The sequence below is a fragment of the Babylonia areolata genome, chromosome 4 (assembly GCF_041734735.1).
Source record: "Babylonia areolata isolate BAREFJ2019XMU chromosome 4, ASM4173473v1, whole genome shotgun sequence".
Lineage (NCBI taxonomy): Eukaryota > Metazoa > Mollusca > Gastropoda > Neogastropoda > Buccinidae > Babylonia > Babylonia areolata.
The window spans coordinates 7,842,724-7,862,220 of NC_134879.1; the positions used below are offsets into that span (position 1 = coordinate 7,842,724).

Below are 19,497 nucleotides of genomic sequence, written 5' to 3' on the forward strand. Positions count from 1 at the left end.
TATGACCAGTGGCCAGTGCCACTGACGAGTGGTCAGTTTGACGAATTTGCAGATCTTGACTGGTAATTTTAACAACTTAGTAGGGTATCCTGAGTACAATGTAGTTTGTACAATGGAGATGACTGCTGGTCAGAGGTCATCTGTATTTAAAAAGGTTTGTTTGCTTGTTGATTGGGGTTTGACATGCCTTTTCCGCAATTGGGCGATCTCATATCATGTTTAGGCGGAGGATGGTGGAGCAGATCTAGCTAACTCGTCCCACCCGTCACATTATACTGACACCAAGCCGACCAGTCCTTACACTGTTTCCTTTAGTGCCAGACGCCTGCCAGGACAGCTGTTAGATTGCCTGTTTTTAACCCTTTCACCGCCAAGCTCGCATTTATGCACAGGCGTGGTAGAGGACCCATGTCACTGAAAGGTGACCATTCATTGGTCTGTTATCCATGAACCTACTGCTCTTAAAACTCACTCGGGACGACAAGTTTTCTCCCTTGCTTTTCCCCACAGACGGCCCATTTGTAAGGGTTTGGAAAAAAATTACAAAAAAATACAAAATACTGTGTAAGAAAATGAAACTTTCAGAACTGGTTTATTACGGGTTGAGCTATTACATAAAAAAAAAATCAAATATCTCATCTTATTTTTACAGTTTTGCCATATGTAGAAAATACTGCCAATTTTTCACCCCGAATCACCATACCCATGCTCGCTTTCTGCATTAAATTCGCTTTCTTCTTTGTCATCATCCACCTCTTCAATGTCCGACCCTTCAGTTTGTAGCATTTCAAGTACTTCGGCAACCCTAAAACGTTGCCGTCACTGCCTTGTTCGCTTCACAACATTCGGAGAAGAGCCTGCTTTGCTAACAGGCTGGCACGCGAGCAGACGAACGGTCAGTGACTTTGTCAGCGTGTGTGCGAGACGGGCCACACATCCCAGGCTGACCAATCATACTGTTCGATTGTGGAGTGACCCAGAATAGCGCACTCTGCTTGGCTAATCACAAAATCACGTGTACAGCGCATGATGGAATTTTACTTTCGGAGAATGCTATTCCATTCCTTCGTCCGAATCCGAATACGTTTTGTGTAGGAATGCGTGAGCATTCCTTCGTGTTCGATGGTAGGATAGGCCACATTTTCTATACATCGAAGGGGGAATCCCCAGCTATTCTTAGCTACTGTCTTTTCTGTGTTTGTACCACAAGGGAATTTGGTTCTCTAAACTGACTGGTGGTGAAAGGGTTAAGTCTCTGGTTTGGTCTGACCCACGACCTACCGGCTTCTCTGGGTGTGCACTGCTTCTGTTCGGCAACTTTTCAGCAGAGTTTATAAATGGATCAGTTCGAATATGTAATGGCAGATATATGACAAACACGCTCAAAGTAAACATAGAAGACTAAAGCAAATAATCGGTGTGATTATAAAACCAAACATATCTTGTAAACTTGCAAAAATAGTCAGCGAAAATGTTCAAAATCGTTTCGTCAGGAGAGCTCTGGCATTCACTTCAGTCATACATCTGATTATCAATTACTGTTTTACATTTTGGAACACACAAACGTTTGCCTGAAAGTAAGAGATGATAATTATTTGCCAGCTTGAAATGCATGTGGCTTTCTGTCGAGCTCCGACATTGTACAAATCACACAGAATGTCCTGTCTCACACCCACAGTCTTAATGCACACATTCACAATCTTGTTTAGCATATTGTTATTCATCACAGCGAGACCTCCATACCAGCATATAAAAGAAAATGTTAAAACAGATTCTATAAAGCATCTATAAAATCCTTCAAGTACTTTTGAATTAACTCTGATGTTTCTGAGTTTCTGTTGACAATAGATGCGAGACTGACACTTTTTGCAGATAACATTTGAATTGGAAGTAAAATTCAGCTTATGATCAAGAACGGTTCCTGGATATTTGTATTCATGCACACATTGGGGAGTTCAGAAAAAAGTGTAGGCAAAAGGGAGAGGAGTCTTTTTTGTAGTACCAAGAAGGTTTGACATGATGGAATAAAGAGACTTGGTGGGTGTGGCATCGAGAATTTGAGGAGAAAAGAAGTTTGTCTATGCTGATGAGATCATATGTTTGACTTTGTTTATTTGTTTTTGGAGGATTTCATTGTGGACTTTCAGTTTTGTTGATCTCCATCACCGTTTCAATTGGCGACGCTTGTGTTTTGCAATTCGAAAGTCTTGTGTGCATGGCAAGGAAGGCCTATCAGGCAGCATGTGGGTAGTGGGGGTGAATGTCCATCCAGCAGTTGAGAGAGGATAGTGTTGTAATGTGTGGAGACGTCGGTACAGGAAGAAAATTTGGAAAGGCGTTCAGCAGCTTGAGAATAAAAAGTGTTAATGTTGACAAGCTGCATGGGCAACAGCCTGTCTTCCATATTACATTGCCCAGGCTTATATCCGTCCATCCATCCACAAACACCTTGCACCTTGCACCCAAAACCTGGAGAGGACACTCCAGCTTCGCTACTAGCACTAGCGTCAGAACAACACGCGAAGCAACAGTTACCAGTTATAAGTTAGTGCTCAACTGGCGTAGAGCCGACGCCAGGGGTTGCTTCTGACGGTGGAAGGGACCCTCGCGTGTCCCACTGCACAGCTACCGCCCGCCCAAGCTGGGCAGCCCCCAGCCAGTTAGGTGCTGTCCCGCCACGACCTGCCTTCTTCTATGGGTGTATGAAGATTAGGAGAATATCCGACAAGCAGGTCGTTAATTTCCGCGCCAGGCAAAAAGAAAACTTCAAGAAACGGATCAACAATGAAACTGGCCTGTTGGAATGTCCGGACAATGATGCCTGGGCTCTCCCAAGATCTGCAAGACATCAGCGACGCCAGAAAGACGGCTGTCATAAACAGCGAGCTGAAGAGACTAAATGTGGACATTGCCACTCTGCAGGAAACACGGCTGGCTGACTCAGGAACACTAAAGGAGACGGACTACACCTTCTTCTGGCAAGGAAAGAGCTGTGATACCCCAAGAGAGTTCGGAGTAGGCTTTGCAGTCAGGAACAGCCTGCTGAACATGATCAAACCAGGCAGCGATGGTTCAGAACGACTATTAACTCTCCGCCTCAACACCTCCGAAGGCTATGTCACTCTCGTCAGCGTATATGCTCCAACACTGTTCGCATCTCCAGACACCAAGGATGAGTTCTACGAAAATCTCGCATCAACCATAAGGAACATCCCCAGGACAGAACAACTTGTTCTCCTGGGCGACTTCAATGCCAGAGTGGGTGCAGACAACGATTCGTGGCCCTCCTGTCTTGGTTCCTTTGGAGTGGGGAAAATGAATGAGAATGGACAGCGACTACTTGAGTTTTGTACCTGCCATGAACTGTGCATCGCCAACTTCTTCTTCAAGACGAAGCCCCAACACAAAGTCTCCTGGAGGCACCCGCGCTCAAAACAATGGCACCAACTGGATCTGATCCTAGTAAGACGAGCTGCCATCAAAAACCTTCTCCACACTCGCTCTTACCACAGCACAGACTGCGACACAGACCACTCTCTGGTATGCTGCAAGATCAGACTGCAACCAAAGAAGTTCCACTGCTCAAAGAAACAAGGGAACTCTCGCATCGACGTCAGCAAGATGTCTCAGCCAGACCTTGTAGAACAGTTCGCAGTGGCCTTTGAGAGAGAATTCGATGCATTGGGAAAGATGGGAAACGCTACGAGACACCATGCACCGCATTGCTATGGCCACCTTTAGGAAGAAAACCGTGAAGTCCCACGACTGGTTTGAGGCCAAATCATCAGAGATGACTCCCAGTATTGAGGCCAAGTGCGCTGCACTCACCGAGTACCCAGTGAGAAGAACCTGCAAATCCTCAGGGCCGCCAGGAGTAAGGTTCAGTTTAACGCCAGGCGATGTGCAAATGAGTACTGGACAGAGCTCAGCGACAGAATGCTGCTGAAAGAGGCAACATCCGAGGGATGTATGATGGCATCAAGAAGGCACTGGGACCAACACAGAGCAAGACTGCCCCCCTCAAATCCTCCACTGGGGAAGTAATCAACGATCCTAGCCAGCAGATGGAGAGATGGGCAGAACACTACTCCGACCTCTACTCCACAGAAAACATGGTGTCCAACTCAGCCCTCGATGCCATCAAGTGCATGCCAAGCCAACTAAGGACGAACTCAGCAAGGCCATTAACAGCCTGACATCAGGCAAGGCACCTGGCAGTGACGGAATTCCCCCAGACCTCATTAAACACTGCAAGACTACTCTTCTGCATCCTCTGCACACAGACCTCTGTCAGTGCTGGAATGAGGGAGCTGTACCGCAGGACATGAGGGATGCCAAGATTATCACCCTCTACAAAAACAAGGCTGAAAGGAGCGACTGCAACAACTACAGAAGCATCTCACTTCTCAGCATTGTAGGCAAAGTCTACGCTCGGGTCCTCAGAAACTGGCCGAACGCGTTTACCCGGAATCACAGTGCGGTTTCTGAGCAGAGAGATCCACGGTAGACATGATCTTCTCCCTTCGCCAAATCCAGGAGAACTGCAGAGAGCAGAGGATGCCCCTGTATGTCGCATTCATTGACCTCACCAAGACCTTTGACCTAGTCAGCAGAGATGGCCTTTTCAGGGCTCTTCGAAAGATCGGCTGTCCCCCCAAACTGCACAGCTTGATTGAGTCCTTCCACTCCAACATGAAAGGGACGGTGCAGTTTAATGGTAACCTCTCCAAGCCCTTCGACGTACGCAGCGGTGTCAAACAAGGCTGTGTCCTCGCCCCCACCCTATTTGGAATCTTCTTTGCTCTTCTCCTGAGACATGCATTCAGCACAGTGCAAGAAGGGATCTACCTGCGGACCAGATCAGATGGCAGGCTCTTCAATCTCGCCCGCCTCAGAGCAAGGACTAAAGTCCGCGAAGCCCTCATCAGAGACATGCTCTTTGCTGACGATGCCGCAGTTGTGACCCACACCCAGCGGGACTTGCAGTCACTAATGGACCGCTTCTCCCAGGCCTGCAAAGATTTCGGTCTGACCATCAGTCTCAAGAAGACAAATGTCCTAGGCCAAGACACGCCATCTCCACCAGCCATCACCATTGATGACTACGAGCTTGAAGCCATCCATCAATTCACTTACCTTGGGTCCGCCATCACCGACAACCTCTCCCTTGACACCGAGATCGACAAGAGGATCGGGAAGGCAGCCACAACGCTAGCCCGCCTCACACAAAGAGTGTGGACAAATCCCAAGCTGACCACGAAGACAAGGATGGCTGTATACAACGCCTGCGTCCTCAGCACCTTGCTGTATGGCAGTGAGGCGTGGACCACACATGCTCGTCAGGAGAAAAGGCTCAATACCTTCCACCTGAGAAGCCTACGGCGCATACTCGGCATCTCCTGGCAAGACAAGGTGACAAACACCGAAGTCCTGACTCGCGCAGGCCTCCCGACCATGTACACCATGCTGAGACAGCGTCGGCTGCGCTGGCTGGGCCCCGTTCGCCGCATGGAAGATGGTCGCATCCCAAAAGACATTCTTTATGGAGAGCTCGCCTCGGGGCAGAGAAGCATCGGCCGCCCATAGCTGAGATACAAAGACGTTTGCAAACGTGACATGAAGGCATTTGAGAGATTAACACTGAGTCCTGGGAGAATCTTGCAGATGACCGCAACAAATGGAGAAGCACTTTCAAGAATCAGCTACGGATTGGTGAGGACAAACTGTCAGCTGCTGCAGCAGAAAAGCGAGCTCGCAGAAAAGGGACAGCAGCCGACAGACCAGCATCAGCTTACACATGTGATCGCTGCGACAGACTGTCTCTCTCGCATCGGTCTCTACAGTCACAGACGACGCTGCTTGGTCCAAGCAGACAGCCCAATTAGACATTAGGTCGGATATACTCTATCCATGGTCAGCCATGACCGAAGGAGGCCTACTACTAATGTTGGTAAATTTCGGGTTGCTACGAGTAACGGATTTTTTGGTTCTGGTAGGTTTTGGAGTATCAAGCGAGAAAACAACAGCAGAATGGTCAGAAGGAAGTTCATCAGTTACAGTCACAGATGAAATTATAGCACCAGAGTCTAAAAAAAATTGTCCAGATCAAAACAGGAGAACCATAGAATCACGCACAAAAAGGAAGAGACCAATGCAGTGCAGCCAGTGGGCGCAAAGGCAGTTTCTCATATTTATGTAATAAAGTAGGTCATGCCTGATGGTTTACAGACTGACATCAAGGATATTATTTATTATAACTGCAAACACCTTTACAGTGCACCACAGTGATGATTGCAGGTTCTTTAAAACAATGACGTTTCTATGTTCTTCCTCTTCTTCGTTCGTGGGCTGCAACTCACATGTTCAATCGTATACACGAGTGGGCTTTTACGTGTATGACCGTTTTAACCTCGCCATGTAGGCAGTCATACTCCGTTTTCGGGAGGGTGCATGCCAGGTATGTTCTTGTTTCCATAGCCCTCCAAACGCTGACATAGATTGCGATATCTTTAACATGCGTATATGATCTTCTGCATGAGTATACACACGAAGGGGAAAAGGCACAAGCAGGTCTGCGTATCTGTTGACAGAGAAGATCGGAAAAATCTCCACCCTTCACTCACCAGGCGTCGTGACCAGGATCCAAACCCAGGACCATCAAATTGAATGTTCAACGCGTTGACCATTCGGCTGTTGCTCTGCGTTCTTTGTCAGTTTGTCACACACACACACACACACACACATACACACACACACACACACACACACACACACACACATACACACTCTTTTTTCTTCTTCTTCCCTATCTCTCTCTCCTCCCCCCTCTCTCTTCGCCATCCCCCTTCTATCTCATCACTGAAACTAATGCTATTACTAAAAAGTTAATTACATAATCCACTGCTACTACCAAAAAGTGGAATAACAAATAGTAATGGATGAAGTGCTAACCAAACATTCAAAACGCATGTATCTCTGGAACTGTGTTTTACATCGGTTATCCGAAAGAAGGACACACACACACACACAATATGAGTAACATGTTTAATCAATTCGTCAATTTTCTTTGATAAACAAATGTTTTCATTCGTGAGAAGGAATGTGTTTGTTCATAAGATTTAATGAATTTATTTTCAGCATAAGAAATACCGAGAGAGTCAGACAGGAGACAGGTAGGCACTCAGGAGACAGGCTGGCAGGCATGTAAACACACGCGCGCGCGCGCGGAGTGTAACCCTTGTCATACAGCCCAGTGATAGCTGGTCCGCAAAAAGAAGAAACACGTCCCTGATAAAACCTCCGCCATGCCGCACGAGTCCATGGACGCAACGCCAACCAAACAAAAGGTCAAATGCCCTCACAGGGCAGACGTACTGATAACCAGTTCGCATTGCAGTCTGCATGTAGTCTGTGCTCTGTTCCAGCCAGCCAACAGTTGGCTGTGTCTGCTTCCATCCAGCCCCTGGATCCATGTTCAGGATCCATCCTGAGATCCAAGTGCCCCTCTGATTATGGAAGTTTTGCAGAAAGATGAACGCGGGTTTGAAGAGATCACACACACACACACACACACACACACACACACACACATCCGATCTCTCTCTCTCAGTCATACTTCTTTGTACCTATGTCTGTACCCCTGTTAGTGTCATCTCACTCTCTTTCCACACGCCCCCAACCTCTTCCCTTTCTCTTTCTGTCTGTCTCCCCGTTTGTCTGTTCTCTCTGTCTACTCGTTTCTTTCAATTTCCGTCTGCATCTCTCTCTCTCTCTCTCTCTCTCTCTCAGAAAACCAGAGTATGAGGCGAGGTCCACATACCCACTACACATACCCCGAAAGCCAAGGAGGTCTGGCTGTCCATATCGGCATCTGGTCCCCTGTACCAGCCAGAGCTATCTCGTAAGACCCTGCATAATGTTGCCGCCGACAAATACAGGTTCCGAAATGAAACATCCACAACACCACCAACACTTATTTTCCTTTTTTTTTCCTAAGACGTCACTTTCTGAGTTATAATTGTAAAAGGGGTGTGGAGAAAATAGGGTATGGACTGGTAGGGGGAAGGGTCGACAAGGTAGAAGGGGACAGAAGGACTAGGATCGCAGGTAGGAGGATGAAGATGCACAGTCACACTCTCTCCACAACCCAAAAGCAGATCCACATGGACTGGTTTATATAAAGTTTTTAATAGAACCCTACAATAGCAGCAATAAGCAGCACACACGACACCGGGCACTACATTAAGCATCTTTAAGCAGCACACCTGTATCAAAACCAAAACCCAGGTCAGAAACAATATCAAAAGATGCCAGACGTCACTGACATGAAAGGCTGATATAACAACCAACAAATGTTGCCTGGCCTAAACACATAACACCACATTTCACCACATGTTCAAAGGTATTCACTCTTCTCACAGAGAGATCTATGTGAGGTAAAACAAACTTCATTTCGCGTACCTGCAATCAATGGTGACATGCAATATTGTGCACTGAACATAAAACTAACCAGTACAACTCTGAGTGCTTATCAAGTCCTGTAAATGCCACACAACAATAAATGTGGGTTTCCATTCTGACAAACAACTACCCACTTTGTCTCAACAAAGTATCTCACTGGTACAATTATAAGGGAATCAGAATCACCATGCTCTGCATGTTTCCAGCAAACAGCAAACCATGTGTAACAACAGACTGACTCTCAGTGCTCTCAGTGTTTACCAACTCATTAAGCACATTATAATGTGCTTTCCTACTTTGAACAAAGCAAACACTGGCACTTAACTACTACACGTGTGATCACTACTAACAAGCCAAATAAGCAGGCCTATGTGTCCCATAATAAATTGCTGTTACATCTATGTGCATACACACATGAAAAACCCTCAGCACACACTGGCACAGTGTTAGTCTGTAGATCCTTTCACTTCAAACTTAATCGTCAACACCTTATACATAAAATAGGTAGGTAATGCCTCAAAACCAACTTTAGGTGTTTCTAACCATAAAGTAGCTAACTGTGCAGAGCCACAACACACATACTATCTCTACAGTTCATCATTCCTCAGTGCTTATGCTGCTTCAACTGAATCACAAAACTGACAAATCAATGAACCCAAATCAGTAGCAAACATTATCGTTTATGTGGGCCAAGAAACAACACCATTTAAACATCACTGTTTAAACTAAACGTGATATCCAAACATTGTAACAAGAGAGGCAGAGCCTTCAAGACTCACTTGTGATACACTTTTTTACAAAAATCCAAGCTTTTTATGTATTGAGTATAATGCATTTACTGTTATATTTATATTTTTTATATTCTCTAAACTTGGCACTTTGATCTGATATTCGACTCAACAAAAGATCTGTCATTATTTTCATTTTTTGTTCAAACAGGAACTTCTTTTGCTAAGCATGAAAGTTTTGTTTATTGCAAACGTTTTGCTGCAGGCAGTAAAACAAGGGAAATTACTCTGCTGGGGGACTTAGTTTGCTTTAAACTGATCTTTCTCATCTTAAACATTACATTTTGAAATTATACTCAATACATAAAAAGCTTGGATGTTTTTTAAAAAGTGCATCATAAGTGAGTCTTGAAGGCCTTGCCTCTCTTGTTTCAAAATGTAATGTTTAAGATGAGAAAGATCAGTTTAAAGCAAATTAACTCCCCCTAGCATTACAGAGTAATTTCCCTTTTTTACTATCTGCACCAAAACGTTTGCAAAATAAATAAAACTTCCATGCTTAGCAAAAGAAGTTCCTGTTTGAACAAAAAATGATAATAATGACTGCTCTAGCTGTTGGGTCAGAATATCAGATCAAAGTGCCAAGTTTAGAGAATACAAAAAATATAAATATAACAGTAAATGCAGTTTGCATATAATTAGGCTTCATTCTTTATTTTTTTGTGCCCATCCCAGAGGCGCAATATTGTTTTAAACAAGATGACTGGAAAGAACTGAATTTTTCCTATTTTTATGCCAAATTTGGTGTCAACTGACAAAGTAGTTGCAGAGAAAATGTCAATGTTAAAGTTTACCACGGACACACAGACACACAGACACACAGCCACACACACACACACACACAGACAACCGAACACCGGGTTAAAACATAGACTCACTTGTTTACACAAGTGAGTCAACAAAACAGCAAAATAGTAAGGGGTGTAAGCCCACGATTTTTTCGCAATCCCACGATTTCTCTCCCTTTGAGAGAAATCGTGGTCGTTCCCTTCGTTTTCTCTCCATAAAAATAAAGGGGAACTTCCACAATGTGTGAGAAATCCTGGGAAGTCGCCTTTATTTTTATCAAAAATATTTCCTTCGCGATCTGAGTTGGTTTCTTGTCTTTTCCCAATGCAAATCTAAGAGAAAAATGAGAGAGAAAAAGAAACAAGAAATCGGGGAAAGGACAACGAAGATCATGATAATGACAGTGGCGTTAGCGAAGACATCAACAATAGATGGTGAGGGTGATCGCACAGTACTGGTTTAAAAAAAAGTATGGATGTGTGTGTATGCCAGTGAGTGAGTGAGTGAGTGAGTGAGTGTGTGTGTGTGTGTGTGTGTGTGTGTGTGTGTGTTTCCTTAAGTAAAGACTGGTTGATTTGGACTTCTTTCACTCTGCTTTTAAATTCACCTTTTCATGTTCTGTGTGTCTTCTCCAAAACTGATAGTCTATCTTCAGTGCAGTATTGCATGCGAAAGGATGCTGACACAAACAGATGAACAAGCGAGCATGAAATGAAGTACATTCTAAATAAATGTGGCAGAAACGGTTACATCACAACAAACATCAGAACTATTTGGTCCAGTCAGTTTTCACGCGCCCTACGTGAGGGTAATGCATTGTGAAACACCTTTTTTGCTATCACATTTATGTAGAAAGTTTAATCATTTTGATGTTATTCCCAACATCCAGGAAAGATTCAGTTCAAGTCATAAGTATTATATTATATGTTATGTTATGTTATGTTTGCGTTATACAAATTGCCGTGTGTCAGGTCAGGGGCATAGCCACTGCTACTGGTACCCTGTAACCCAGTACTACCTGCCGCATGTGAAGTCTCCCAACGACGGACCAGGCAGAGGAGGAAACCTTTCCCAACGGCTGTGAAGGCGGAAGAGGATGATCAAAGGGCAGGGGGAGCTCTTATCCTTGGCTGGAAGTCCACCTAGGAGACGGAACTCCGAAGAAAAAACCTGCGCCTGCTGAGGCCGTCCTACACGTGGCAGTATCTGCACCTGTAGGACTGTGAGCGTCGGTAGGCAAGAGAGTGGGGAAGGAACTGCACAACTCCTCCTCACTAAAGAAAAGTCACCTGTGATGGTCAGGTAACCAGGCCAATGTCGGAACAACGAGCTAGCCTTCAACATCCAGCTTTCCCAAGCCCTGCGGCGATGGAGAAGTGGTAACGGGGACAGGTAGAGGATGCTGCTGGCAGTTCCTAGTCACGACTCTGCACGCAGGCAGCTGTGGGGTGATGGTCATCCGCCATAGACTAGGGCAGATGCGGCGCCCGTATCCTCCCACAGTCTCAAAGCAGCCCTTTTTGGGGACAGCACTGCTCTCATCACATGAGGAAGGGGAGATAAAAGGATCCCTAAACAAAGCCTGCCTCGCCTAGTACCTAGTAGGAAACCGCACCTACTTGGACATCCAACACTAGCAGAAGAAAAGAACCAGGAGTCATGCCCTGACTCTGGGTGCCTGGAATGTTTGCACGCTCTTAGACAGAGACGACAGACCAGAAAGACGCACAGCACTCATTACTAGAATGCTTGATCGCTACCAGGTGGACATAGCAGCCCTCAGCGAAACCAGGTTTGCCGGTGAAACCCAGCTGGAGGAAGTTGGAGGGGGCTACACCTTCTACTGCACTGGGAAGCCAGATGGCACCCCAAGAACCTCAGGCGTGGGCTTTGCCATACGAACCAAACTTGCATGACAGCTTGACAGCCTTCCACGTGGGATAAACGATAGGATGAAGACCGTGCGTCTGAAGCTGTCCAAGGATTGCTTCTCCACAGTCATCAGCTGCTATGCCCAGACGATGACCAACTCTGATGACATCAAAGAAGCTTTCTACGAGGAGCTCAGCCGTACCATTTCAGCGGCAGACAGAAAGGACAGGCTGATCATCCTTGGGGATTTCAATGCCCGCGTCAGCGTGGACTACTCCTCGTGGCCAAAAGTCCTAGGACAGCACGGCACTGGCAAGTGCAACTCCAACGGACTGCTTTTGCTCTCGCTCTGCGCGCAGCATGGACTGACCATCACCAACACCCTCTTCCAACAAACGGACAAGTACAAGAACACATGGATGCACCTCCGCTCCAAGCAATGGCACATGCTGGACTATGTGATTGTCCGGCAGAGGGACAGAGGTGATGTTTCCATTACACGCTGCATGAGAGAAGCAGTCTGTTAGACAGACCATTGCCTGGTACGCAGCAAGATGAACATCAGACTTGCACACAAACTCCAACCAGCCAGGCAGAAACTCCCTAGGAAGCTGAACATCCACCACCTCCCTATCACCAAGGACGTGCTGCAGCAGCAAATCCAAGCAGCTCTCCAAGAAATTCATGCATCGACTGATGTAGAAGAGGTATGGAGCACCTTTAAAGATGCTGTGTACACAGCAGCAGCTGACACACTCAGCTTTGTACAGAGGAGCCACAAAGACTGGTTTGACGAGAACGACTCTGGAATCTCCAAGCTCTTGAACACACTGCATATATGGCATCAGGATCACATTTCTGATAAAGACTGCCAGAGGAAGGAGAACCAGTTCTTGCAAACCAAGCAACTCGTACAGAAGAGGCTTCGTGAGATGAACACCTGGTGGGAGAGAAAGTCCGAAGAGCTTCAGTCCGCTGCTGATGCTCACGACATGAAGACCGTCCATGATGGTCTCTGAGCTGTGTATGGGCTGAGAGTCACAGGATCAACCCCTGTCCGAGCCTTGGACCAGACAACCCTCCTGACAGGCAAGAAAGACATGCTTGCCCGCTGGGCAGAGCACTTCAACACCCTCCTCAACAGGGGCTCGTCCGTATCTGACGAGGTAATTGCAGCCCTCCCACAGCTACCAGTCAATGACTCGCTAGCTGCCCCTCCCACCAAGGCCGAGACCCAGAAGGCCCTGAAGCTGACAACGTCAGGAAAAGCACCAGGAGCGGATGGAATGAAAATGGGGGCAGTTGAGGTTGGAGGGGAAGGGGGGGAGGGGACTAAGAAAGGAAGAGAGAGAGAGAACAGAAAAGATAAAGTACAAAATCTAAAATGGAGAGGGTGAGTGTCAGTGATTGGAGAAAGAAAAAAAACATAATACTGGAAGGGTGTGTGTGAGAGGCGGGACGGGGGAAGCGGGATTAGGACCAAAAAAAAAAAAAAAAAAAAGATCAATAATCAAATATTGTATGCACTACTTCTGTATATTATTATTTGAAAAGAGGTTCATGTGAGGACCTACAATAAACAACCAACTGGACTATTTAACACATAACTAGCTAACTTTAATAAAGAACAGTTTGAAATATATAACTTTTTCCAAAAAATGTTAACATTTGAAACGGGTAACACGTGTTCCGTAATTTCTGGAGGCAAAAAAGGTTTCATTACTAAACACCGGGTTAAAACGTGCTCTACCGTTAAACGTTCCTTGCAAATGCATTAAATATTTTCACAATATTTTTTGTACGGGGCATTTAGTAATAACCTAAATGCCATGCTCTTAACAGCCCTGCCAGTTCTTTTAGCATTTAATAAGGCAGAAGTGTTAACTTCTAAAGACAAAGGAATTTTGCATATTTCTTTCAACAATATTACACATTTCAGATGATGATAAACGATGAGGAAGTTCAATTGCATTTAAAGCGTTTTTAGCTCCAAGCTTTGCAAGATGATCTGCACGTTCATTGGAGAAAAGCCCACAGTGTGGGGGAATCCAGCACATTTCAATATTAGTTCCTCTCATTTGAATACAATGAATCAAAAATCTTATTTAAAAAATGATGTTATAATTAATGTTCGTACAACCTGATTTGATAGACTGCAGAACTGATTTTGAATCGACACAAAATAAAAAATTAATCAAGTTTAGGGGCAGATCAATTAGATATGTTAATGCCAAAAGGACAGCAATTAATTCAGCTGTAAAAATTGAGAAGCCCTTTCCAGTATAATATGACTTTTCAATTTTCAAAGCAGGAATTGCATATCCAGAACCAGCAAACTGATTTTCTAGAACAGAACCGTCTGTATATATTTTTAAGTGGTGGGGGTATGTTTCAGACAAGTGCGATTTGACTCGAGAAGCCAGTATACTGGGATTTTCATCTTTCTTAATGTCACAATATTGAATATCAAAAGCTGCTCCCGTTAATTCCCAAAATGGAACTGGTGAAGTGCTCATAATTGGAGCAACATTTTGTGGATCAACATTTGATTGATTAATAGTATCTGACACGTATGTAGAAATAGTTTCTAGATTTCTGTTCTGTTAAGGAGAAGCGTGAGCGAATGAAGCAGGGCTCAACTTCTGGAGACGTTTTCCCTTGCAACACCTGTGGGAAGTGCTGCACATCCAGAATCGGCCTCTTCTCCCATATGAGGACACACACCGACAGATAAGCCTGCCTGCCTACTCATCCGTCGGACCGACGGGAGACTACACATTGCCTGAATTTCGTTGTTTGCAATTGATTCCGATGTTGAATTTGAGGTCGATGCATTGCATTGATCCATCTTATGTGTAATACAAAAAATAGTTGTTTCAGTGTCATTACTGTTCATATCTTTGCTAACGCCACTGTCATTATTATGATCGTCGTTGTCGTCGCCCCCCTTTTTCTCTTTTCCTTTTCTCTCTTTCTCAGTTTTGTTTGACATTTGCATTGGGAAAAGACAAGAAACAAACTGCGATGATAAAGGAATTTTTTTTTTAATTATAAAAATAAGGGGGAGTTCCCACAATGTGTGAGAAATCGTGGGGGCGCCCCACACGATTTCTCGCAATGGAGGGAAAACGTGGAAGGGGAACGACCACAATTTCTCATAATCCCACGATTTCTCTCAAAGTGAAAGAAATCGTGGGACTGCAATAAATCGTGGGCTTACAAGAGGGGATACTCAAAGACATAGGCCAGTACTTTTCTCATTTATTGGCTACATTTCACACCTTACCCCTTTACTTTGCATTAGGCATGGGATCAAGCTTACTCACCTACTGGCTGTTCACTGACACAAACCATAGTTTCTAAATCAAATCATGCTGTTAAAACTCCAGCCGACCACAGTTTCTGAATTAAACACATGTTGCTGACAATCAACTCTGCAATACCAGAACAGCTAAAAGAGTATCTCAATACTCACATGAAACAACAACACAATTACACTGACATAAAAACATGCCTCCAAAAATCAGAGACTGAGTTATCAACAAAGTATACAAATAAAACAAGTTGTGTAGCCTACCCACAGCCCGAAGTCTGTCATCAAGGATTGCCCTTGCACCTTTACATCATTCAACCGGTATCAGGGTCCATTTTTTCTGGGAGACAGCTAACAATTAAGTTTGCACACTAGTGTTATTCCTTCTGGCAACATACTGTGTTCAATACTGATAAACTACAACACTCCCTGAATGTTGGAACCAATTTGACCAATCTTGGCTTGTTTTAGTGACGCTGAATGGTTGACACATTCACTGCTCCATTTTGATTCACTTTTTTTCAACCAACTTGTATATGAAGTGACATCAGATTTAACGCAATACGTGACAAGGACGTGTAGGGTGGCAGTAAGGTTGGGGAGGAAGATAGCATTTACATAAATTTCTCCATGTCCCAGACACTAAAGCACTGTCAACTACCCCAGCCAGATGCAGGTTGCTTCGAAAAAGGAAACAAGCAGAGGAACATTCCCAACATGCTGACGACGTTCCAGTCAAAAGATGACTATGCGTGCAACATGAAAATAGAATAGCGGTATCAATGGGGTGAGGAGAAGGAGAGTAACACTTGGAGGCACTGATTAAAGACCCTGTTAGCAAATGAGCATAGTCACCACGCCGACAAAATGGTTACCATACAAGCACACACAACCAAATACCAGCCAGCTGAGCACAGGGACTGCCGTGGACTTCACTGACCGAAGACAACGGACTAGGGAGGTGGGTGGAAGGGGAGCAGTGTGGTGTCAGCCTGACATCATAGGGAAGTGAACCACAGCAGAGAGGAGAAGATGGGGAGGAAGAGGAACAAGGCATCAGCCCAACCTCAAAGAAAGAACCGCAGAGAGGAAGGGTTGGGGTGCTAAGTTGGTGGGGACAGGAGAGTGATGGGTGGTGAAGGATGGGGGTGGGCGGAGGTGACACACTGTACACAAACATAGTAATTACTATAAACTATCATGTAAGCACCCACACACAATTGGGTGGGTGCTGGGGGTATGTGCCCTCCAATGTGTGAGAAAGCGTAGGAACTTTCCCTTATTTTTTATCAAAAACATTTCCTTTGCCAACGGGGTTGGTTTCTTGTATTTTCCCAATACAAATCTTAGAGAAAAATGACAGAGAGAGAGAGAGAGAGAGAGAGAGAGAGAGAGAGAGAGAGGAGGAGAAGGAGAACTACAACGACGATCATGATGATTACAATGGCGTTAGTGAAGACATCGACAGTGATGACACTTAAACTGATATCTGTTTATTGTATTTGACATTAAACTGATGCCTATGCATTGTATTTTACATAAGGTGGACCACTGCAATTTATTGACCTAAAATTCAACATCGGAACCAATAGCAACACCAAAATTATGGCAATGTGTAGAACTCTAACAAAAATATATGCCAAGACTTTACTTTCCTCGGGGATGTTGGAAATAATATTGAAATGATTCGATCAACCCTCTACATATACCTAAATGCAACAGAAAAAGGTGTTTCACAGTACTATACCCTCGTGTAGGGAGCGTGAAAATGGGACCAAATAAAGTACTGATATCTGTTGTAATGGAACCTTTTCTGTCACATTTACGAAGAATGCTTTCATTTCACGCGTGTTCAAAGTTCATAGAGAAATTTCCTGAAGTGAGACAAAGCGTGGGGTTGCGAGAAAGCTTAGGCTAACTGGGTACATTATCCTTTGCGGGAGCCCACCGTCCCTATTCCCTTGACATCTCTTGCAGGTTCCCCTGAGCTTTGCTTTTCCATGCTTTAACGTTTTGTGGAACCAGCTGCACACAGGACCACAGTTTATCGTCTCATCACTTGCTCAGACCACCACGCAAGGTCTTGTGTAGGGGAAGACATTTCTGTCGTACTCTCAGATTCTGTGGCGGCCCATGCGCACGCGTTACCACCAGGCTACCACTCAACATGCTAACGAAACAACTTACCTAGTCCCGGCAGCAGGATGTTCAGGAGGCAGCAGAAGACGGCCAGGGGCAGCGGCATCCGGGGGATAGAGTTGTACAGCACTCCGCGCCTCTCCCTCAGTATCCCCATCCTCTCCCTTCCTCCCCCCACCGCGCTCCCCGGGGTCCTCTTCTTGGACGACCCCCCTGCGGTGGTGAGTTGGATGGGGGAGGTGGAGGGGGCCGCAGTTCTCTTGCCGGGGTCAGCGGAAGTTGAGCTGCTGGGCACTATCCAGTCTGAGCACAGTGTCCTTTCGGAGTTTGCTGCTGCGGCACTGGGTCCTTTCATTGTCAGTGATTTCCCCCCGGCCCCCTCTATTCTGTTGGTGATCTACTTTGAGTTTATTCGATTATTCGTTTGTTTGTTTGTTTGACTGACTGCTGGAATTGTCAGTTTTCCAATCACACTCTTGTCTATTTTATACCGTGGCAGTGTATTACTGATACAGATGCACCACTAACTTGTCCTACGCCGAAGATTTAATAGGTTTTCGGTACTTCTGTCAGGTATTCATTCCTGTTGCCTGCTCTCATTAGTCGCCAGGAAATCAGTCTGAGGATTATCTTCTTACTCGTGTTGGGCTGGGTTGGGTTGGGTGGTGTGGTTTGCTGTGGTGTGGTGTGACGATTTGAGTTGTGTTGTGCTGTGTTGTGTTTTGTCACTTTGATCACCAGTTTTCTTTGCGATAAATTCGGGCTGCACTCCCAAGGAAGAAACCCCCTACATCCCTTTCAAATACTACAAAACAAAAGAAAACAAACAAATTACACACACAACACAACAACAAAGGCGACCAGCAAACCAAGCAGACAAAAATAGATAACTCCTTTGTTGCTGTTTGGAAGTTCCTTTTTCCTGTCTCAACTTATTACCACAGTTTCTTTCATTTGCTCACAGAAAGAAAATATTCAAAACGCTTAAATGTTTCCTGCACAGAATGTTCATGTCATCCTTTCTCTCGTTGGTTTTACCTTGTTAACAAATTTTTGTGCACTGGCCAACCCCGGTAATCCATATCTCTTTTATTCACGGAATTTTCTGTCAATGTTGCTCACTTAATTGTGCTGTTCCTTTTGTTTTAATAGTTTACATGTCATTGTCTCTCACTGAATTGCCTTTGGTTATACAATTCACGGTGGTCAGTCCTGTGCTAGCCTTCGTCACGTGCCTGGTGTATTTGCTTATCGGTGTATTTGTCTCGTTTCGTTTTGGGCTTATTTTTCATGCATACCTAAGTAGGATCTCAAGGCCATGACTTGCGCTTTGGGTTTATGAGTAGGTCAAGCATCTGCCTTTTTTTCTTTTCTTATTTTAACTGAAGTAGATGTGGTGTAGTGTATATGGATCAGTCCGTACGCTTTGACGCCGCCTCTCCCTGAAACAGAAAATACATAATTTACGCGTCACTGTCGTCCACAGAACTGTTGTCCACCACCACCTGATTCACAAGAAAACGTGTCACTCTCGTTTCAGTCGCTCTGGAAGCAAGCACTTCCCCTCCTGCTGCAACCGGTGTGTGGTGAAAGGTTGGCTGTGCCGTGAGACCCGAATTTTACGGCTACAAAGCGGAGAAGACACACTGTGCGTGCGCCTGTGTCTGCTTGCCGTGGGCTGTTTGCTCACGTGCTGAACAAGCAGCTTTCTTGTTAGGGGCTGGCGGTGATGATGACAGGACGGGGAACAGGAATTCTGTTTTTCTTACTATTGGTTGCAGACACCTAGATAAAGCTTTGCCTATTCTGTTTAATGTTCCATTACATTATACTGGTGATTGTAGACATCGAATTAGGTATTAATTTTCACATTTTAATGTAAATCGTATTAAGATAAATAAGTAAATAAAGGGTAGGAGAGGAGATAAATGTTTAGTTGGGAGAAACGGGATACTTGGTGGGCGGGATCAAAGACGAGTATTCAAAATAGATGAAATAGAATAATGTTTAAAGATTACTCAGCCACGGTCTAAAAGGCCATACACAATCTTCATTGTTGCAAGCTGACTGAAAATGTAAAAGGATATATCAACCATATTTGATAAAGAACCTGTAGTCACTACTGTCGTGCGCTAT

At 44.9% G+C, this 19,497-nt stretch overlaps 1 protein-coding gene across 1 annotated transcript in view; it reads right to left on the reverse strand.

Moving 5' to 3' along the window:
• Positions 1-17,863, reverse strand: part of LOC143281553 (protein stum homolog) — a 36,586-nt gene extending 18,723 nt beyond the window's left edge. The window contains exon 1 of the mRNA XM_076586775.1: positions 17,410-17,863. Within this exon, the coding sequence (XP_076442890.1) occupies positions 17,410-17,716 (307 nt within the window). The 5' untranslated portion in view covers positions 17,717-17,863. The remainder of the gene's footprint in view (positions 1-17,409) is intronic.
• Positions 17,864-19,497: the final 1,634 nt, after the last annotated feature.